Below are 23,996 nucleotides of genomic sequence, written 5' to 3'. Positions count from 1 at the left end.
TGGATGATTTGCGCTTGTGAACAGCAATCTTTAAGTCTGACCACAGATTTTCTATTGGATTGAGGTCTGGGCTTTGACTGGGCTATTCCAACACATTTACATGTTTCCCCTTAAACCACTTAAGTGTTGCTTTAGCAGTATGTTTGGGGTCATTGTCCTGCTGGAAGGTGAACCTCCGTCCTAGCATCAAATCACACACAGAGTGGTACAGGTTTTGCACAAGAATATCCCTGTATTTAGCACCATCCGTCTTTCCCTCAACTCTGACCAGTTTCCCAGTCTGCTGGTGTTCTTTGGGTGATGTGATGTGTTGGGTTTGCGCCAGACATAACATTTTCTTTGATGGCCAAAAAGTTAAATTTTTGTCTCATCAGACCAGAGCACCTTCCTCCATACATTTTGGGAGTCTCCCACATGCCTTTTTGCAAACTCAAAATGTGTCGTTTTGTTTTTGCTGAAAGTAATGGCTTTCTTCTGGCCACTCTGCCATAAAGCCCAACTCTATGGAGTGTACAGCTTATTGTTGTCCTATGTACAGATACTCCCATCTCTGCTGTGGAACTCTGCAGCTCCTCCAGGGTTACCTTAGGTCTCTGTGCTGCCTCTCGGATTAATGCCCTCCTTGCCCGGTCCGTGATTTTTGGTGTGCGGCCGTCTCTTGGCAGGTTTGCTGCTGTGCCATGTTCTTTCCATTTGGTTATGATAGATTTGATGTTGCTTCTAGGGATCATCAAAGATTTGGATATTTTTTTATAACCTAACCCTGACTTGTACTTCTCAACAACATTGTCCCTTACTTGTTTGGAGAGTTCCTTGGTCTTCATGGCAGTGTTTGGTTAGTGATGCCTCTTGCTTAGGTGTTGCGGCCTCTGGGGCCTTTCAAAAAGGTGTGTATATGTAATGACAGATCATGTGACACTTAGATTGCACACAGGTGGACATCATTTCACTAATTATGTGACTTCTGAAGGTAATTGGTTGCACCAGAGCTTTTTATGGGCTTCATAACAAAGGGGGTGAATACATACGCACATGGCAATTATCATTTTTTTATTTCTGAAAAATTAGTTTTATGTATATATTTTTCTAATTTTACTTCACCAACTTAGACTATTGTGTTCTGATCCATCACATATAATTCAGATAAAAAAAACATTGAACCAAAGGCTGTAATGTAACAAAATAGGTAAAAAGCCAAGGGGGGGTGAATACTTTTGAAAGGCACTGTATGTTACAACTTAACATTTACCTTTCTTTGAGCAGAATACATCATCATTACCTACGTGTTTTTACACCAAATATGCTTATTCATGATTTTGTTTTTCAGATAAGTACATTAGTGTTATTTCTTGTATTTTCCTGGAATATTTTCCTGGAAATATTTTACTGGTTTCCCTCTATGTTGTGCTAGTTAAAAAGTTAAATAGGAGACGGTATTAGAAGTGCCCTCAGGATGAACTTTGGTGGCTTCATTGTATACTCCTGCTATCACTCTTCACTGATATACTATTGTTTTGTATGTTTCCTGTTTACATAATAGATAATGTGAAGTCAGCACAGGAGGTGTTAAATTAGGTAGCTGTTGGGGGTATTACCACCTCCTTATATACTTGGGGAAAGAAATCTGTGGAATCATTCCAACATGACTGCAGCCAGACTCTTATCTGTTTTTCTACTGGTGCTGAGTATCCCTCACTATGGTAAGTAAAACATTTTTGCAAGCACAGTGCTTAAATGTATATTAGTCATAGGTATTCTACAATGCATTATGTGTATACAGAAGAGGAATTATTAAGCTTTACAAACAAGCTGTGTGGTGTGTTAGACCTTGTATAGAATATACATTTTTGTCTTCATGGTTTATTGCTGTTCAGACAACAGCTATTTGTTTACTCTATATTTTTCTATATTTTTTTTTTATATTTTTCTATATTTTTATTTTGTCATTGTTGTTTATTATTATTATTATTATTTTTACTATTATATTGTTGTGTTGTTGTTATTATTATTATTAATAATATTATTATATTGTTGTTGTTATTATTATTATGAATGATATTAATATATTGTTGTATTGCTATTGTTGTTGTTATTATTATTACTATTATTTATTATCATCATCTGCAGTAGTAGCAGAGGCCTGGTTCACACTTGTGTGGGTAGTTCCCATTGCGGGTCCTTACCCATTCCAGCCTGAACCACCCACACAGAAAACGCAGGAGATGCGTGCGGGTGCCATTAATCCTAATGGCACCCGCACACACTGGAAATCGCTGCAGCTGCATCCCGCACTGGGAAACGCACTGCACTTGCGGTTTCTGTGCAGGCTGCGATCAAATGAATGGGCTGCCGTGCCCCCGTATTTGTGAACCAAACCTAAGGGTACACATGGATAGGTTTTGGGCAGATAGGGCAACAGTCTCAGGTCTGTGGTGAGACCCCTCCAAAAAAAAAATGTGTAGAAGGAGCACCAATAATGATTGTAAAAAATAAATAAATAAATAATTTCCCATTAAACATGGTTACAAACTAAATGTGGTTCCATTGAAATTTTCAGCTGACTTAAGGGACTTTACCTCAATAATAATGAACTTCACTGCCCCAGATTGTATTACTTTATTTGCTGTGATGCACAAGTCAGGCTTCTTGCACACTGGTGTATAAAATGCTGCATTAAGATCCATACTGGGTACAGTTTTATATGGGTATGAGCGCAGGCGCAGCAGTATTGTGGCCTTTAGCACAAAGCCGCTTTGTGGTCAATTATTCTCCCATAGCACTGAGCTTAGTTAACAAAAACAAGAAAAATCTGCATCCATGATATTTTACGCAGTACGCATGCAAATGTTTTTGTCAAAGTTTACATTGGTACATAGACAAAGTCATTACCGGTAATTCAGAATGACTAAAGTCCTATGTCATTCTGCACCTCCCTACTTGAAAAGGATGTAGCTTTGCGGGGCAATCAGCTTCAATAACTGAATAAATGTAAAGGACATGCATTCAACAGGTAGGTTGTGCTTCCTGAGTCACAGAAATCCAACATTTCCATGTTAGAATTGTGATAGGAGTGTATATACAATTATTATATAAAATGTAGGCTGGACATACACTGATAGATTATTTTTTTCAGCCTATTGGCTGAAGGAAGAAAATCTAACAGATTCTCCCATCCACTCTATACAATGCAGATGGATGAATGTGCCTACTGAGCGATTATATTCTGACAAGCACTAACAGCAGAATACTTGAACAGTGGTTGCACCCATGGTTCGGCCGACAGGTTCCCACCTAGCTCCATCGATTTCAAAATCCAAGGAAGTCAGGCAGGATGGGGTTGCCAAAGTCACCCACAAAGTCAATTTTATCTGGTTTATCAGGAACTGGACACAATTTGCACAGTGTATATAGGCCAGCTTTAGTTACTGACTTGAAGAATTAATTTATAAGGAAACAATCTTTACATGATTCCTAACCCTTTTATAATTCTTTTAGATTGCAGACCACGGGGTCGGATCTTAGGTGGGTCAGAGTCCGCTCTACACAACAGACCATACATGGTATCATTGCACGTGGAAGGCAGTCATTTATGTGGTGGTGCCTTACTCAGTCCGCAGTGGGTGATCAGTGCGGCACACTGTGTTCCTGACAAGTAGGTTAATGTATAAACCAGTACTATCTATCTATCTATCTATCTATCTATCTATCTATCTATCTATCTATCTATCTATCTATCTATCTATCTATCTATCTATCTATCTATCTATCTATCTATCTATCTATCTATCATCTTTCTGTAAGCCTACTAACTGCCAACTTTCTACAAAGGGCATTTTTGCTATAATTTTTTGTGTTTCTGGGTAGGACTGCGGGTTGTGGACAGATGATTCTTTGTTGTCCAACCTCGAGGACAGTGCTTAAAGTGATTGTAAAGGCAGAAGGTTTTTTAACTTAATGAATTCTATGCATTAAGATAAAAAGCCTTCTGTGTGCAGCAGGCCCCCTAATGATTACCTGAGGTCCGCCTAGCTCCAGCGATGTTGCAGCAGTGTCTCGACTGCCCGGGACTCCCCTCCTCATTGGTTGAGACAGCAGAGTGGCATCAAAGTCAGTCAGCCAATGAGGAGAGAAAGGGGGCAGGGCCAGGCCATGGCTCCGCGTCTGAATAGACACAGGGAGCTGCAGCTTGGCTCAGGTGCCCTCATAGCAAGATGCTTGCTGTGGAGGCACTCAACAGGAGGGAGGAGCGCCCGCGAGGGACCCAAGAAGAGGAGGATCTGGGCTGCTCTGTGCAAAACCACGGCACAGAGGAGGTAAGTATAACATGTTTGTTATTTTTAACACAAAAAAATGAGACTTTACAATCACTTTAAACTACTAAAACCTCTGACCCACACTTTGTGGACTGAGAATTAAAGCTATGATGTCCCTGTTATGTTGACTACTTTGAGTTTTTTTAATTTCATTGCCCTGAAACCAGCATTAGCAACATTTGATCTATCATGCATGTAAGAACGTTGAAGTTCAAACACAACACACTTACAATATATGCTACCCTTGTGTACAGGGAATAACAGGTAGGTGAATCTTTTTTAACATGACATTTTGACAATAACATTTTCTGTGAACTTTTTTTAAATTCAAAGTGTTACTAAACCCACAACAGAAGAGAACCTAAGGGGTTAATCCTTTGCATTGTGTAAAAAGGCCTGTTTGATCCTGACTTCTCTGATCCTCCCCTTCCACTGTCCCCTAACCATCTCCTGATTAAACAGAGCCTTTGGAGGCACTCTGCACATGCTCAGTTAGGTGTGTATTGCTAGAGAGTTTGTTTTTCTTGGGAGGGTGCATGTGATCGGCACAGGTCCAATCAGCACTGTCCAGAGGGTGAGGGGTCCTGCAGCCTCATAGGACAGTCAGAGTAGATTAAAAACTCCTCCTACAAATTTTAACCAGACACTGATAGAAGTCGCAAGACTGCTATATACTGCTGATGAGAAAAGGCATTTAGCAGTTTATATTTACTAAAATAATTGCATTTCCATGTTCTATGTACTGTGTGAGACCAGATATAGTGAATGCAGGGTCCCGGGTTTAGTAACACTTTAATTTTAGTAACTTATTTGGAAGAAAAAGATTCAAAGAAGCCCTAATTCACACCAGCTTTTGATAGTTACCAGAATGTATCAGATACAATTATTGCTCTGGTTTTGTCAGGTTCACTGTATAAAAATAAATAATTACGGTATGTGTCATTTTCTTTGCAGCGCTAACAATACTATTTTGGCTGTACTGGGGACTAACTCTCTGTTGGACCCTGGGAGGTTGGTTGTTGGCATTGAGAAACAGTTCATCCATCCTCAGTACAACAAAACTACCAAGGAACATGACCTCCTTCTTTTGAAGGTATTTTTGAAGGCTTATTCATTCATATTGACTAGTTTTTCTGGAATTTGTCATGTGTGATTGTATTACAAACAGGTGAACAGCCCTTTCTTGTGATGTTGCTGTAGTTTCCTGGACTACGTGTCCCAGCCTCTCTTGCAATACACTAAACATATGGGCATGCATGGACATTCTCTTATGTTTAGAGTGTAACATGAATCTGCCCATACTCCCAATGTCATTTAATGACCAGAAGATTTATTGGGTGGGGCAGCCATAAGTATGCAGTGATTGGCCCCACCCACCATTTAACTAGGATGCATTACTGATCTTTTTGATCTTTTTGTTCAAAGTTGCTTAAGACCCCTTTCACACTGCAGGCGTTATTGCGCTAAATATACTGCCTGCAAACCGACCCAAAACAGCCGCTGCTGTTTGTTCAGTGTGAAAGCCCGAGGGCTTTCACACTGAAGCGGTGCGCTGAAAAAAACTCCTGCAAGCCGCATCTTTGGAGCGGTGAAGGAGCGGTGTATTCACCGCTCCTAAACCGCTCCTGCCCATTGAAATCAATGGGGCAGCGCGGCTATACCGCGGCAATACCGCGGCTATAGCCGCACTATGCGAGCGGTTTTAACCCTTTTTCGGCCGCCAGCGGGGGTTAAAACCGCACCGCTAGCGGCCGAATACAGCAGCAAAAACGACGGTAAAACAGCGCTAAAAATAGTGCTGTTTTACCGCCAACACCCCCACTGCCCCAGTGTAAAAGGGGCCTAAAGCATTTGTTACCCTTAAAAAAAAAAAATAAAAGGATCTTGTTCATTTAAAGCATGTTATACAGTGCAGTGCTTGTGCAGGACTGCTCAGAGCTGGATTAACTCTTTGTGGCAAGACTGGGCACAGATGACATGAAATCCTATACTCTACAAGGTGCAAGCCTTAATTTTAAAAAAATTTCGGGTTTACATCCACTTGATGAGCTCAGGCGTGTTGGCAACTCCACGTGCCTGCACCCGCCAGGTAGCTGACACTCCACAGCACTAATCGCAGGCAGTGAGACATTTCCCGATCCACGGCTGCACTGATCGGGAAATGTCTCACTGTCTGTGATTAGCGCTGTGGAGTGTCAGCTTCCTGGGGGGGCGCAGACACATGGAGTTGTGAACACACCTGAGCTCATCCTTTAAGTGGATGTAAACCCGAAAAAAAAAATTTAATTAAGGCTTGCACCTTGTACAGTATAGGATTTCATGACATCTCTGTCCAGTCTTGCCACAAAGAGTTAAACCAGCTCTGAGCAGTTCTCTTTTCTTTTTTCAGTGAGATAAAAACTGACACACGGAGAAATAGGAGTCAGTTCTTAGGCCTTGCTGTGAGTGACAGGTGATTTACATATCTCATGCAGGAGCCTAAGAGAGGCATTCTGTGTACTTCAGATCACCTCCTCCTTGGGCATGCTGAAGTCATGTGGTGACTTTTCTGGGTTTTGACTGGATGTTAGTGATCATAGCAGAAGTCCAGTATAAGAAATACACAGGAGAAAATGCATGTTGACAAGGGGAGTGTAGAGGTGGGCGGGGAGTCTACTGACATCACGACTCCACCCACCGAGCTCCGGACAACAGACCCACCCACAGAATCTGCAGTTTTTCGGGTCTCATAACAGACAGAGGGGAGATATTTGACAGGTATGGATACATGCAGGAGGCATGTATATCCTTTTAGATAACCACTATGGCAGTAGTTTAGAAAGGATGAGAGTGGGTTTGCATCCACTTTAAACCTGAAATACCTGTCTGATCCTGCCTGGTTAGCCCCCCCCCCGTAAACTGACCACAGTTTATCATGAAATCAAAAAAAGAGCAGCGCTGTGATAGTGATTACCTTAAGGTTACCCTATAGGTAAACAGATATATAAAGTGAAAATACCTATTTAAGTGTTACTAAATTATATCAAATATGTGAATAAGGAATTGATCACATGAAGATTAGTCCCAAAATCAGTAAACGAAAAAACAGTCTAGATATAAGTCCCAACAGAAGAAATGGACTGATGAGGGGAGATAGGATAACAATCCTGATTGCCAAATGAAGTACAGTTGGATAAATGAGACCTTCACCGCACCAATGTGACAAACTGATAAAATTGTGCGCTTACCAGAAGGCAAGCTAATATAAGCTTGCGACCTTAACCCGGTCGGGGCCTTTGTAGATGAAACGGCACCGCACCCCTTCAGCTTATGGATGAGTATACTGTCAATCAGGTCCCAGGGAACATTCATATGAAGAGGTACCCCTCCAGTTATACTCGGTTCTCACAGGGGGTATGTGAAGGAAAGAAAGGGCAACATAGTGTAATCCTGCTTAGATTTATTAAAAGGTAGATAAAAATTGCACTTACATTTAGTAGGTCATATAAAAACAAAAGTTAGTTTATCATGGCTGCTGAGCCCTGACACTGTAGTCAGTTTACGTGCGTCCATCATCCACAGCTATCCTTTTTCTCCTCTGTCCTCCTCTCCCCCCTCCCTCCCTGCCTGTCTGCGCTATGTCAGTGCCCTCCCCTCTCTCTTCCTTCTGCTGAAATAACATTTATTGTTTTATATAATCCTCTGTGTCTCGTTACCCTAGGTGCTCCTGTTTCTGTGTTTTATAAAAACACCCACAGGTTGCAGGAAAGAAAATCGATTGATTCTCCCATCAACACAGTCAGTGTTGCTGGGGGAATCTTTCCTGCAGAGCTACAGTGTTCTTCCAGCAAGGGGGGGTGCAGGGAGTGACTATTATTAGCTATAGCTGCTGGCAATAATCGCATCCCAAAAATCCAATATGCTGGTTGTACCCAAGTTGATCGATAGATCATCTTGGCTATAATCAGCCTGCCCATAAATAAGCTAGGAAAAGGACTTTGGCTAAAGCTAACCATGGACGATCAGGTTATTTTTTTCCATTCAGCCAGTGGACTGAACAAAAAAACACATGGATTCCTTCATCCACATACTGTAAATGCTGCAGCCACCAATTGACAAAAAGTTTCCTGCATTCCTGTTTGACATAAGTTGATCTAAGAGTCCACTTCTGTTAAACAGGGGAATCAAAATGGATCAAAATTTGGCCAGTCCATGCTAAACTAACCAAAATTTAATCCATCTATGGACAGCTTCTGTTTACACTAGTGGCAGCCCTTGCTGCCCTTCCAAATAGCAATCTGTGGTGGATTGTTTTTCAGACGCGATTGACAGGTGGTGAGAAGGCACTACGCGCTCCTCAAGAGAGGCCTGCTACAGATGGCAGTCTCTCCCCTTGTCTGTCCCTGCACCGTGCTGATCTACTCACTGTCTCACCTTGCTTCTTCCCACTGCCTCTCCGGCATGAATCCTTCCACTCCCTCCTGTGTTAATATCCATCCAGACCAGCTTTGCTGAGCACCCGGCCAAAGGGAGAACCCCTTACCAGTAGGGGGTCCCTCAAAGGCCGACAGCCTTCCTCAGCACTGCTTCTCCATCTTCCACTTAACTCCCTTGCTAGAATGTCCCATGTCTATTTATGTCTCAGTCTCCTACCAGCCCACTTCTGGGGATTGGCTGAGGCCATATAAATATTCATGGCAGCTCCTCCTAAGCCCCGCTCCCTAGTTCTAGAAGGTTCTTCAACCTTCCAGACACCAAGGGGGGGCCCCAAAGAGCTGCCAGGATGAGTCATCCAGCCCTGCCCTCTAGTAACCCTGACCCACTTGACACAGGTTAGTGACTCAGGTTATTTCTGGCCAGAAATATGTTTTGCCTACTCTCAACTTTACCAACTCTCAACACTAGAGGGTGCTACATTTATAATATGCTTCAAGTTCTTCTGCTGTAAACAGGGCTGCTGTTAGAAATCATGGGGCCCTGTACAGTCTTCCTGATGGGGCCCCCAACCCTGCAGTGGAACAGCGGCACTGACCTACGCCCGGAAAATGGAAAAAAAAAGTTTCTCCTCTGCTCCCACCTCCTGGCCCCATCTGTTAACATGATGGGGCCCAGGGAAATGTAATTAAAGCCCTGGTAAACAAGTACTGTGTTTGCCAGAAAATAAGACCAGGTCTTATATTAATTTGGGCTACATAAAACACACTAGGGCTTATTTTCAGGGGATGTCTTATTTATGTTCTAAAAAACCTGGAATAAAACAATAAAATATATATTTTTTAAAGTTTCCGTGTCCCCTGTCTTCTCTCCCCCTGTCAGGTCAGAAGTCAGTATTTTGACATCATTTTAATCCCAAAAAAAACATCTTGGTTAAAGTCCATATAAAATTATGTAATCCGTTTTATAAAAAGATTATACACCGGTATAAGGTGTAGTGTGTCTCCCTTTATAACTGTATTATGGAAAATACCTTATTTACAGGGCCCCTGGGCGCTCACATGACCTGTCTGAGGTTTTCTTCTCCGCTCTGAGATCCCCTCTGACGTCAGCCCGCTCCAAACACTGCAGAGGGAGGGGCCACAGACGTCAGTCAGGAGGAGAGGGGAAGAGGAAAGAGCCGAGATCCCCACTAACGTCAGCCCGCTCCAAGCACTGCATAGGGAGGGGCCACAGACGTCAGTCAGGAGGAGAGGGGAAGAGGAAAGAGCCAAGATCCCCACTAACGTCAGCCCGCTCCCAGCACTGAGAAGGGAGGGCCGCAGATGTCAGCTGGGAGGAGAGAAGACCTCCGGCGGGTCAGCTGCGCTGTAAATAAAGTATTTTAAATAATACAGTTACAAAGTAAGATACACTACACCTTATACTGTTATAATCGTTTTCCAAAACAGATTACATTTTTTTTACGTGAACTTTCCTAGGGCTTATTTTCAGGGTAGGGCTTATATTGCAGCCCTCCCCGAGGTGTTGTTTTCGGGGTAGGTCTTTTTTTCGGGGGAACAGGGTAGGAGTGGGGGTGTGGTCCCATAAAATTAATTTATTCATTTAGGCAGAAATGAACAATAAACCTGCCCTGGGCCCCCCTGATTAGCTGATGAGGCCTGGGCCCAGTACAACAGGACCAGTTGTACTGCTTCAGCGGCCCTGGCAGTAAATACTGAGGATGAAGCGACTGTAAAGCGCCTCTCCTGTCACTCCAATGTGAAAGCCCGAGGTCTTTCACACTGGTGTGGTGCGCTGGCAGGACGTCAAAAAAAGTCCTGCTAGCAGCTTCTTTGAGGCGCTTTAGCAGCGCAGCCGAATCGGAGGGAAAAGCGGCGCTTTGCCAGCGCTTTTAACCCTTTTAGCAATAGCGGGGGTTAAAAGCTCCCCGCTAGCGGCCGAAAAAGCTTTACCGCCGAGGCCCAGGCACTGTGAGTGGGAAAGTGCCCTAATACACTCCAATAACACCTGCTGGGAACATGATGAATAGTGTTCAAAGAAATAAACCGAGTCATCCTCCAATAACCACACCAGAGATTCAACCTGATCCATACTTAAGGGGGGAGAAAAGTCATCACTGCCTTTCCGAGTACTGGACAAAGCTAACTCTGCACAAACCTGATTCAAAGGATGAACATCTCCAATCAATATACTGCCCTGATCAACTAGGAAATGAGCAAGTCGGATACATTCTAGTAGCTGGTCACTGGTCCACTCCTTCAATATCTGGCGGCAGTATTCACTATCCTCTGTCACCAGCAAAGAAAGAATAGATAACTTCCTCCGGATGCATTTTCCCTCAAAACGACAGAACCAGGATGGCTTCCCTGTGCAGCCACTTCTGGTTGGGACTGGCCTTGGTATCATGTCAGGGACTGATGTGACCAGAAATATGTGGACTGGCACACAAAATGCCAAGCACAGGTTCAGTATATGGCAAACAGTGTAACAAACCAGCAACTAAAACCACAGCGACACTCAACAAATGACTAAACCAAATGTACATATAAGTGTGGGATACAATCGTGATCGTAACAAGCCAGGGTCATACACGGGAGATCAAGCAGATAGGGCTGGCAGCAAGACAGGACAGGGAGAGGGTAACATGAGACAGAGAGAGCAGGTAGGAAAAGATCCGACTGCAGGGCAGCGGTCCTGGAACAGATGCAGGCACACAGGTCAGGGCACATGGATAAAATACCAGGGTGAGGTGTACTAGTAATCACCAGGTTTAACCGCTTGCTGATCGGCTCACGCCAATATACGTCGGCAGAAGGACACGTACAGGCAGATTAATGTACCTGTACGTTGCCCTTTAAAAAGCAGTTTGCAGGTGCATGCAGCCGCGACCTCCGTGAATGTAATTGCGGGTCCCACGGACTCTTTGTCCACAGGGATACCCGCGATCATCTCACAGAGAGGAAGAACAAGGAAATGCTGATGTAAACAAGAATTTCCCCATTCTGCCTAGTAACAGGACACTGATCACCGCTCCCTGTAATCGGGAGCGGTGATCAGTGTTGTGTCACACATAGCCACGCCCCCCACCGTTAGAATCACTCCCTAGGACACACTTAACCCCTTCACTGCCCCCTAGTGGTTAACCCATTCACTGCTAGTGTCATTTACACAGGAATCAATGCATTTGTATAGCACTGATTGCTGTATAAATGACAATGGTCCCAAAAATGTTCGATGTGTCCGCCATAATGTCGCAGTCCCGATAAAAATCGCAGATCGCCACCATTACTAGTAAAAAAAAATTAAAAATAAAAATGCCATAAAACTATCCCCTATTTTGTAGACGCTATAACTTTTGTGCAAACCAATCAATAAACACTTTTTTTTACCTAAAATATGTAGAAAAATACGTATCAGCCTAAACTGAGGGAAAAAAATGTTTTTTATATATATTTTTGGGGGATATTTATTATAGCAAAAAGTAAAAAATAATGCGTTTTTTTTTTCAAAATTGTCGCTATTTTCTTTTTTTATAGTGCAAAAAATAAAAACCGCAGAGGTGATCAATTACCACTAAAAGAAAGCTCCATTTGTGGGGAAAAAAACGTGTGGCTCTATGGTTGCAGGAAAGCACCAGGATAATACATTAGGCATATAAAATGCCCGTAAAGGCCCTGTGTCCATGAGCCCAAAGGAAATTAAAGAGAATGAAAAGATAATAAGAAGGAAAGGTGCTAGGATAAATGAAGGGGGCATTGAGCAAATTGCACACTCTGATATCAGAACCGCAATGTGTAATATAATGGTAATGTACTGCGCATTGCTTCTCAAAAAAAGTCTGCAAGCTCACCATGTATATGGAAATATTTGTATCTTTTATTCCTTTTGACAATGCCACATATAAACAGAAAGCTTTCTGGACATATCAATGTGAAATTCTCAATATGGACTGAACCTTTTTATTTTCAGCTAGCAGTAAATGTCACGCTGAGCGATAAAGTGAAACCCATACAAATCCAATGTGAAGACAAAAAGATACCTGCAGATACCAGATGCCTTGTAGCTGGCTGGGGGAAAATAAAGCGCACAGGGAAGAAACCGGACCAGCTGAATGAGGTGTTGGTACCTGTAATCAGCAGAGAAGTTTGTAATGGCCGGGGTTACTATCAAGATGAAATCACAGAGAATATGATGTGTGCAGGGACTGCAAAACAAGACTCATGTGAGGTAAGAATGTGTGCTGGATCATAATATCATACTTTCTGTATGTGGGAATGGATTACAAATTGCTTTTAACTCTCTGTAGAGAGCAGGCAGCATCTCCATCACTATAAAACTCTTTTCAGCAGCAACAGACAGGCTTAAAAGCAGAACTATCCCCCCCCCCCAAACCTTTTACAGCCAAGGAAGCTGCCATCTTTTGATCTGCCTCTGTTTGATCTGCAATTGCCATGGTGCTAAATATGTGATCAGCTATGACATCAATCATATCATGGCTTGACAATTCTGTTGAGAGCTGACATAAGCACAGGAATAACTGTGATAGTTATCATTTTATGGCATGCCTTGATTGTAACTTTTTGGAAACCATTAGAAAAAATGAAAAGTCAGCAGCTACAAATACTGTAGCTGCTGACCTTTAATATATGGACACTTACCTGTCCAGGGTTCCCTCGATGTCGGCACCTGAAGCTGGTTTTCGGATCGGCTGTCAGGTGCTCACAGCCGGTTCCCTACTGCGCATGCGCAAAGTGCGCTTTCTAACTGGCCTGGCGGAGGAAGGAGGGGGCCGAACTTCCCCAGGAATTGTGCTGCGGCGCTGTTTCCCGGAAGTGGAGAAGGGTACCTGTCAAAAACAGGTACCCATTCCCTCCTCCCCCCTGAAAGGTACCAAATGTGGCACCGGAGGGGGGAGGAAGCGTATAAGTGGAAGTTCCACTTTTGGGTGGAACTCTGCTTTAAATGGGTTTAGTTCAGTTTTAGGGTTGCAAGCAGTCCTTATGCAGTATCTGTGGTAATAGGCATTGCTGCGTGTTCAACTGTAAATTTACTAGAGTTAATTTACTAAAGGCAAAAAGACTGCACTTTTGCTTCAGAGCTTGGTATATAAAGGGAAGCTCTGCTAATTTCCACCATCCAATCATGTGCAAGCGAAAATGCTGTTTTTTTATTTCCTTACATTTAATTTGGTATTCATTGTAAAGTTAAGCTTTACCTCATTGAAGTGAGGGTAAAAAGAGAGGTTCAGAAACTCACAGAGAGTGTTGCAATGGGAAAGAAAAATACAGTAAGGAATGTTTTAATGAAAAATAGATTACAGGACCAATCAGTAGCATATGAATTATTTTTGGGGAGAAATGTTATTATTTCATGTCACTTTAACTCTATTTCTTCTTCTGCACATGCATGGATGCATCTTGTTCATTCCTTTTGAGGAGCCATCTATTATATATTTCAACAGTGGATGGTCTCTCCATAGGAATTCATATTATTTGATTTAGGATAGATTTGGAAAATGGTAAACATTTCTGTGAGGTGGTCCTGGCTCCTCCCCCCTGCCAAGTGCCCCAATAGCAAGCCTTTTACTATGGGGGCACTCGAGCAGGCTCACTCTGGAGCTGCGGACCTGTGAATGGACATTGTCCCCTGCTCTCTCCTCATTGGCTCACTAGCTATGATTGACAGTAGCAGGGGCCAATCTAACAACCAGGTTCTGTTGAACAGAGAGGGGTACACACACATTGAAATTTGACAGTTCCTGTTGCACCAGCCGGATTTTGATTTGTGTATACCCTAGGGCTGCCACCTCATCCCTTTAAAACAGAACACATTAATTACACAGGTTCTGTGGATGATTAAGGTGATAATTAAACTCACTTGGTGCCTTATCTGCATGAAATTAGCCACAGAACCTGTGTAATTCATATGTGTTCGGGTTTAAAGGGATGAGGCGGCAACTCTAGTATACCCTGCCTAAGGGCTCTTTCACACTGCTCTCTAGCAAAATCAAGGTAAAAATGCATATATGATTTTGCCTTTTTACATAGTAGGTGAGGTTGAAAAAAGACACAAGTCCATCAAGTCCAACCTACTGTATGTGTGTGATGTCATTATTACATTGTATATCCCTGTATGTTGTGGTCATTCAGGTGCTTATCTAATAGTTTCTTGAAACTATCGATGCTCCCCGCTGAGACCACCGCCTGTGGAAGGGAATTCTATATCCTTGCCGCTCTAATGCCCCATACACACGGTCGGATTTTCCGACGGAAAATGTGTGATAGGACCTTGTTGTCGGAAATTCCGACCGTGTGTAGGCTCCATCACACATTTTACATCGGATTTTCCGACACACAAAGTTTGAGAGCAAAGTTTGCGAATTGTCCACTTGCCACGTCACCTGCCACACGTTGCGGATTGTCACTTGCCACAAGTTGGGGGCGGAGAAGGAATAATGCTGGCGCTCTGCCACTGACAGTGGACGCTGGACATTTTAACTATATCTAACTCTATCTATCTGTCTAAACTGCAGAAACAACTGTTCCCCTATTTGAGGTTCCAGCTCCTGTCACGTCGACTCTGAGACTCGAGTCCGACGTGACTCACTGACGTCACTTGTCTGAGACTCAAGTCCGACATGACTCACTGACGTCACTTGTCTGAGACTCGAGTCCGACGTGACTCTGACGTCACCGTTGCTAGACGCCAGGCGGCCCAGGCGCTAGCAACGAGTGCAGGGAAGAGGCTCCACCCACCTCCTCTGGGCTCCTGGTCAGTATGGCCGCGGCGTAGCCGTAATAACACTAGACGAGTCGCTCTCTCGGTGCCGATGATTGGCTGATGTGAGAGAGAGACTCGGGCAGAGCAAGTGCAAGAGACATATCAGGCTGGTATTTTCGGGGGGGGGGGGGCAATTGCCCTGTTGCCCCCCCTGGATTCGCCCCTGGTCTTGTTAAACTCCCTTCTGTGAAAAAGTTTTATTCCTATTGTGGGGTCACCAGTACGGTATTTGTAAATTGAAATCATATCCTCTCTCAAGCGTCTCTTCTCCAAAGAGAATAAGTTCAGTGCTCGCAACTTTTCCTCATAACTAATATCCTCCAGACCCTTTATTAGCTTTGTTGCCCTTCTTTGTACTCGCTCCATTTCCAGTACATCCTTCCTGAGGACTGGTGCCCAGAACTGGACAGCATACTCTATGTGCGGCCAGACCAGAGTCTTAGAGCAGGAGAATTATCGTTTTATCTCTGGAATTGATCCCTTTTTTAATGCATGCCAATGTTCTGTTTGCTTTGTTAGCAGCAGCTTGCCATTGCATGCCATTGCTGAGCCTATCATCTACTAGGAACCCCAGGTCCTTGTCCATCTTAGATTCCCCCAGAGGTTCTTCCCCTAGTGTATAGATTGCATTCATATTTTTGCCACCCAAATGCATTATTTTACATTTTTCTACATTGAACCTCATTTGCCATATAGTTGCCCACCCCATTAATTTGTTCAGATCATTTCGCAATGTTTCCCCATCCTGCGGAGAAGTTATTGCCCTGCTTAGCTTAGTATTGTCCGCAAATACAGGGACTGAACTGTTTACCCCATCCTCCAGGTCATTTATGAACAAATTAAACAGGATTGGTCCTAGCACAGAACCCTGGGGGACCCCACTACCCACCCCTAACCATTCCAGGTACTCTCCATTTATCACCACCCTCTGAACTCGCTCTTGTAACCAGTTTTCAATCCATGTACTCATCCTATGGTTCATGCCAATGGACCTTATTTTGTACAGTAAACGTTTATGGGGAACTGTGTCAAGTGCTTTTGCAAAATCCAGATACCCCACGTCTATGGGCCTTTCTTTATCTAGATGGCAACTCACCTCCTTATAGAAGGTTAATAGATTGGTTTGGCAAGAGCGCTTCTTCATGAATCCATGCTGATTACTGCTAATGATACCATTCTCATTACTAAAATCTTGTATATAGTCCCTTATCACCCCCTCCAAGAGTTTACATACTATTGATGTTAGGCTAACTGGTCTGTAATTCCCAGGGATGTATTTTGGGCCCTTTTTAAATATTGGTGCTACATTGGCTTTTCTCCATTCAGCTGGTACCATTCCAGTCAGTAGACTGTCAGTAAAAATTAGGAACAATGGTCTGGCAATTACTTGACTGAGTTCCATAAGTACCCTCGGGTGCAAGCCATCTGGTCCCGGTGATTTATTAATGTTAAGTTTCCCAAGTCTAATTTTAATTCTGTCCTCTGTTAACCATGGAGGTGCTTCCTGTGATGTGTCGTGAGAATAAACACTGCAGTTTTGGTTACCGAAGCCCCCGATTCCCTCATAAAGATTGAGAAATTAAATTCAATACATTAGCCATCACCCCATCCTTTGTAACCAGATGACCTTCCTCATTCTTTATGGGGCCAATATGGTCTGTCCTACCTTTTTTACTGTTTACATACTTAAAGAATTTCTTGATTTTTTTTTTGCTCTCCTCCGCTATGTTTTTCATGTTCTACCTTAGCCGTCCTTATTGCACCCTTACATTTCTTGTTGCATTCTTTATAAAGTCTGAATGCTGATGATGATCCCTCAACCTTGTATTTTTTGAAGGCCTTCTCTTTTGCTTTTATATGCATTTTTACATTGGAGTTAAGCCATCCAGGACTTTTGTTTGCGCTTTAAAATGTATTACCCAATGGATTGGCTAATGCCCTTATTTAATATGCTCTTAAAGCAAACCCATCTCTCCTCCGTGTTCTTTGTTCCTAAGATTTTATCCCAATTTATGCCTTCTAGCAAGGATTGTAGTTTAGGAAAGTTGGCTCTTTTGAAATTCAGTGTCTTTGTCCTTATGTTTCCTATTTGTGTGATTTATACTGAAGCCAATTGACCTGTGATCGCTGTTACCTAAATTGCCCCGTATTGCCACATCCTTGATCAGGTCTGTATTTTTGGTAATCAGTAGATCCAGTAACGCTTTATTTCTAGTTGGTGCGTCTACCATCTGACCCATAACATTCTCCTACAAGACATTTAGGAATTGGCAAGCCTTACATGAATGCGCAGTTCCCTCCACCCAGTCTATGTCTGGATAATTAAAATCCCCCATTATGATAACACTTCCCATCCTTGCTGCTAATCCAAATTGTGATAGGAGATCTGTCTCCCCTTCATCCCTCAGGTCAGAGGGCGTTGTTTCAGATGCATTTCCTGTGTGTTTCTGGTGGGCTTTTGGGTTGCCTGCACCTGCAAAAAATTGACTCAATAAAGCACCGTAAACACAAATCGCAGTACGTTTTTACAGCGATTTACCAGCGATTTCTATTCATTCCAATGGGAAGCTGTGTTTTTGGTGTGGTTTTCAAAACCACACCAAAGATGCAGCATGCAGGACTTTTCAAAACGCACTGCACCTGTAACGTAGTGGTGTGAAGAGTCCCATAGGATTTAAAGCGGTGGTAAACTGCAAACATTTTTTTTTTTTAATTTTAACCCCTGCAAGGAAAAGGCATAATGTGCTAGTATGCATCACATAAAAGCACACTATGAAATACTTACCTTAGAACAAAGCCCTCCAGCATCATGCTGTCACTGCTGAGAGGGCTTCCATCTTCACCCAGTCTTCCTTCTAGGTTCGCGGGTTCCGCCCACCTGTTTGGCCGCACCGCAATGACGTTACTCCCGCGCATGCATATGGGAGTCACGGACCATGGCACGATGAAGAGACAGCACGGGCATGCCGTTTCTTCAGAGTGCATGCACCGATGACATCACCAGCTGCATGCAGTGTGAATATCTAAAAGAGCAAGTTTAGGAGATATTCATGGTACCTACAGGAAAGCCTTATTATAGGCTTACCTGTAGGTACAAGTGAAAAAAAAGAGTTTACTAGTTTCTGGCAAGGAAAAAACGCAGGAATAACATATCAGTGTGAAAGGGCCCTAATGCTACCCTATCTCCAGATTGAAAATGCTGCTGTCCAAGGGTGTCTTCATTGCTTTCCATCCAGTGTGGAGACACCCTAAGACCGGAAAATAATAGGGGAAAAGCCTAAAAAGAATAAACTAATGCAGCCACCACATACTGTATAAAGCTGTAAGCTGTAATATATTACACTTTTGTTTTGGGGCTTAACAACACTTTAAATAAAAATGGAATAAAATACCTTGATTCTGCCCTACATCTGTTCCCTGAATGTGCCAGTTGCCTCACTGTTCTATACGGCAGCCACCTAGGGAAGCAAGGTGCTCATAATCCTTTAAGAAATTGCTCCAGCACCATGCAAGAGTGCATTCATGTGGGATTATGAGCACCCAGCTTTCTAGAAGACATCAGCGAGGAACAGTGATGTCACTAGCTCTCCAGAGCTAGGACCTAAGGTATGTATTTTTTTGTTGTTTTTTTTCAGAGAGCTCCTAAAAAACCAACCTTGCATTTTCATGCAAGATTCCTCTCAAACCTAACAATAGCCTTATATGTTTTGAAGTCTAACACTTGCAAAAAGTACACTTTAAATAATAGTAAATCAATCACTTTTCAATCCCTCAGGGAGACTCCGGGGGTCCCTTGGTGTGTTCTGGAGTGCTGGAGGCTGTAGTGTCGTCTGGATTTAGAGTCTGTGGTAATGCCAGACGGCCAGGCATCTATACCCGTTTATATCCCTATAGAAGATTTATAGAAGAAACCATGCATAATGCCACCCTATGCAGTCCTTCTGCTACAACAATCAAGTCCTAAACAACAACGAAATGTAGTACAGTACAAATTATAAATGTTAATTGTTTTACCTGATAAAAGTATTATATACTGTTTATTCCAAATGTTCATTTATGTTTATTGTTCTTAACTTCACTGTTGTTATGTTGCATGTGAGCATAATACATACATGCATCTGTAAGACTAAAACTAAAAACAGAAATGGTTCCAAGTCATTGGCAAAGCAACAAAGTTCACATAATTCAGTTGCTATAAAGCTGATTTTGCCCACCATGATAAAATGTATTTTTTTTATCTGTTTTCCTTAAAGTGAACCTGTGTCCAGACTATGCATACTAAAGCATTAGCATATTCTGAAAAAGCAGTAAAGGTATTTTAAGGCTTTCTTTACACAGGCCTCCTGAGAAATGTATTTGGGAAGTATAATGTTTGTTTTGCATTTATATGTAAAATTAACATGGGTTTACATGCATTAGGTCTATCATACAAAATTTTCCCTACAAACTTTGCATTTACATGTGTTAAAAAGCATTTAGATACTTTCAAAAATGTATAGATTTTTAATTTTTCTAAATTAAACTGAATGTACTTGAATGTAAGTAAATGCAAGTAAAGGCACAGTGTTCACTATATCATTTAAAATCATTATGTGGATTTAGAAGTGTCCAATAAAAGCATATAAATTCATATATCTGCATGTACTGTACTGTATGTCAATGTCCGTGTGAATGAGTCTTAAAACAGACCTTCATTTACCTCTGTATCTATAAGCATCGGGGAAAAGTTTGTTTTTAACCGCTAAGCCACCGCCCACCGTCATATGACGGCTGGACGAGGCTTCTATTGTTCTGGGAGGACGTCATATGACGTCCTCGCCTTCCGAGCCACTAGGGGGCGCGCGCGCGCCGCCGGCGGCGCGCGCGCGTGCCCGCTGCGTCGCTCGGGACCCGGTGCGTGTGCCCGGCGGCCGCGATGTCCGCCGGGCACCCGCGATTGCCGGGTAACAGAGCAGGAGCGTGGATCTGTGCATGTAAACACAGATCCACGTCCTGTCAGAGAGGAGAGGAGACCGATGGCGTGTCCCTTGTACATAGGGACAGCGATCGGTCACCTCCCCCAGTCAGTCCCCTCCCCCCACAGTTAGAATCACCTCCTTAGGTAATACATTAACCCCTCGAGCGCCCCCTAGTGTTAACCCCTTCCCTGCCAGTCACATTTACACAGTAATCAATGCAATTTTATAGCATTGATCGCTGTATAAATGTGAATGGTCCCAAAAATGTGTCAAAAGTGTCCGATATGTCCGCCGCAATATCGCAGTCACAATAAAAATTGCAGATCGCCGCCATTACTAGTAAAAAATAAATAAATAATAAAAATGCTATAAATCTATCCCCTATTTTGTAGACGCTATAACTTTTGCGCAAACCAATCAATATACGCTTAGCGCAATTTTTTTTTACCAAAAATATGTAGAAGAATACGTATCGGCCTAAACTGAGGAAAAAATTTGTTAAAAAAAAAAAAAAAATTGGATATTTATTATAGCAAAAAGTAAAAAATATTGTGTTTTTTCAAAATTGTCCCTCTTCTTTTGTTTATAGCGCAATAAATAAAAACCGCAGAGGTGATCAAATACCACCAAAAGAAAGCTCTATTTGTGGGGAAAAAATGATAAAAATTTCATTAGGGTACAGTGTAACATGACCGCGCAATTGTCATTCAAAGTGCGACAGCGCTGAAAACTGAAAAATGGCTTGGGCAGGAAGGGGGTGAAAGTGCCCTGTATTGAGGTGGTTAACATTCAATTAAATCATAGCCATAATTCAATTACAACAGAATTTTGGCAGCCTGGCAACCCTCTACTGTAAACAGCCAGCAAGTGTTTCTAAACTGTTAGGCTAAATCTGATTATACAATCTGCTTTATATCTAACATAACAACTATGTGATGTAAGGGCTTGCTTGATTTAATATTAATAACATGGATTGTTTAGGTTTGTCCTCATATTACATAGTTTTGGCAAAAGGAGATTGTACAATCAGATTGTATAGTATATGACCAGCCTTAGGCTCCATGTACACTGGGTGTTTAGCCCTGGTGCTATGGGGCTCTGATGTTTAGCTGCTGCGGAGGACATAGGTGCTCCGTACAGCCTAGTCACCGGCAGCTTGTCAAACGCTATGAGAGGCTGACAGCTGCTGCAGCTGGGCAGGCTGGATGGTGCACCTAGCACTAAGAACATTTAGGGAAGTATGTGCCCAAGGATGAATGCCCGGAGTGCAAGAATACAATATTTCAATGACCTCGGTTCTGCTGTATTTCCATGTATTTTTTTGTGATTTGGGCTACAACTTGTTCACTAATGTGATTTTTGTATCTTTCTATGACCTCACCTCCTGTTTAGTGCTAGTTAGTTTAGTCCTAGCAAGACCCTCCCCACTTCTTCCATGTTCCCGCAGTCTGTGTTAGTTATTCACAGAAACAGTGTTCATTGTCTTCTTACACTTCAAAAGAGTGGAAAAATATCCTCTGTAGTGAAATTAGCTGAAGTAAAATTGTACTGGATTCAACTTCTGTGTCTTATTGAAGAGTTAAGCTGCCTGTGCATGGTGTCAAGTCAGCAGGTGACCATACTGTCAGGACAGACCTGATTTAAGGAGATATGTCAATGCATAAAGCACCACAGGATTACCCCACTTCTGTTTGTTGGTCAAAACTATTGTATAGATATACAAAATGCTTGGTGAGTGAGACTCAATCTCATCATCAGGCGTTCCTGATCACTGGAGGGTTCAGCCAGCCACTCCCACTCTCTCACTTCCCTGCTGTCCTCGCTGTTTCAGTCGCCCCCAGACAAGATGACAGCACATTTTTTGACAGCATTTCAGTTTTTCCTTGTCATTTGCTAGGGTAGCAGCCTATCCAAACTGTATGACACAAACTATCAGCATTGGTGGCAGCTATGCCATTTTTTTGCTTGTTATTTTATAGTTTAGAAGATCACCTATAGGCAAGTGTACAATATAGATTATCAGTGGAGAAGCAAAAAGAATGTGAGTATAGTCTGATTTTGCTGGAAACCACTATTTTTCTATAAGCAGTGCATGGTATGAGGTCTGTCAGTAGGAGATAATTAATCAGAGGTGACAAGTATTTAGCCTTGTGACAGATCCCCATACAAAGTTTGTACAACAGATTTAAAAAAAGGTATTAATCCTCATATAAAGTAGAACATACAGATAAAACCAAATCGTTGTTTTTTAGAGCCTTTTTGTTTTTTTTTGTCTTAACCTCCCTGGTGGTATGATTATTTCAGATTTTAGGTGCTGAAAGCGGTACAATTATTTTGTATGGAAATTTGGCGTTTTATATTGTAGGCCTGTAATTCTTAGGAATAACACACATAAATCTGTCCAAACCAGAGTCTAATAGACATCCCAGGTATGATAAAGTTTGAAAAACGAAATCACAAATTATAATATAATAAATAACTATAAATAATTATACCAAATAATAATATAATAATAATAAAAATTATTCAATAATGTAATCAAATCAAAAACACTAAAATTTGCTCAGTTGCAGAATTGTCGCTGTCATTACTTTTCAGTGTTTGATGACGGATCTCCCCACAAATCACTATCGCTGAATTCTGCGAGTGATTCTAATTTATTATCGCTGTTTTCTAGCTGGTCTAAAACCCCTTTTGATGTAAAGGGACGCTTTTGGTTGCTATGGATAATCTCCAGTTTCCAGGCAGAAAGAACAGTTTTTATAATATAAAACTGCATGCAGGGCATGGGACAAACCACTAGGGACAAAGGGGATGTGTAATTATTTGATACAGTACTGTAATCTGTAAGATTACAGTATACTGTATCTATACTGTGTGTTTTACTTTATGAATTTGGAGCCAAACTCCGTCCCCGTGCGTCGCAACGCTCATGGTGAACGGAGCTCGGCACTGTGAATTGAGCGTGACACGGCGGCTCGCAGGTCACAGCGGGGAGACATCACAGGATCCAGGGGACAAGGTAAGTAACCTTTAAAACAGTGGTTCTCAACTCCTGTCCTCAGGGCCCACTAACAGGCCAGGTTTGCAAGATAACTGAAATACATCACGGGTGATATCATTTGCTGCTCAGTGATTGCAATATTTCTGGTCTGCATCTCTCCAAGGTAATAAATAAAACCTGGCCTGTTAGTGGGTCCTGAGGACCGGAGTTGAGAACCACTGCTCTACAAGGATCCTGCGATACGATCCCGAGTCTGGCTCGGGGTTAACGTTTTCGGTATTGAAAATCCACCCCAAGCCAGACTCGGGAATACCGTTAGGGGGGTTAATGTGGAACTGAACTAAAAAAGTAAAGATTTAGGGGCCCGTACACATTTCGTCCGATGAACGATCTGACGAGTTTTGGATCGTAAGTACGGTGCTTTCGATAGCCGATTCTGATTTTTCGTCCGACAAAAGCTGGATGTGCAGACTATCAAATTTTTGTCGTACGCGAACTCAACGTCCGATTTTCGTTTTAATTAGT

General features: G+C 42.5%; 1 protein-coding gene across 1 annotated transcript; it reads left to right on the top strand.

Moving 5' to 3' along the window:
• Window positions 1-1,542: 1,542 nt before the first annotated feature.
• LOC141104420 (serine protease ami-like) lies at window positions 1,543-22,025 on the top strand. Its single transcript, XM_073594054.1, has 6 exons — window positions 1,543-1,700; window positions 3,496-3,652; window positions 5,268-5,406; window positions 12,699-12,956; window positions 19,285-20,239; window positions 21,246-22,025. Exons 1-5 carry the CDS (start codon window positions 1,643-1,645, stop codon window positions 19,471-19,473), a joined length of 801 nt encoding a protein of 266 aa, XP_073450155.1. The 5' UTR covers window positions 1,543-1,642; the 3' UTR covers window positions 19,474-20,239; window positions 21,246-22,025.
• Window positions 22,026-23,996: the final 1,971 nt, after the last annotated feature.

The sequence above is a fragment of the Aquarana catesbeiana genome, linkage group LG01 (assembly GCF_042186555.1).
Source record: "Aquarana catesbeiana isolate 2022-GZ linkage group LG01, ASM4218655v1, whole genome shotgun sequence".
NCBI classification, from domain to species: domain Eukaryota; kingdom Metazoa; phylum Chordata; class Amphibia; order Anura; family Ranidae; genus Aquarana; species Aquarana catesbeiana.
This window is presented reverse-complemented; position numbering and strand designations above follow the sequence as displayed.

What these genes read in the sequence shown, in the direction of transcription:
- LOC141104420 (XM_073594054.1), top strand. Translation starts at nt 1,643, where the DNA reads ATGACTGCAGCCAGACTCTTATCTGTTTTTCTACTGGTGCTGAGTATC. An exon ending in ATGACCTCCTTCTTTTGAAG is followed by an intron (nt 5,407 to 12,698) that starts GTATTTTTGAAG and finishes TTTTATTTTCAG; the next exon opens with CTAGCAGTAAATGTCACGCT. An exon ending in CAAAACAAGACTCATGTGAG is followed by an intron (nt 12,957 to 19,284) that starts GTAAGAATGTGT and finishes TCAATCCCTCAG; the next exon opens with GGAGACTCCGGGGGTCCCTT.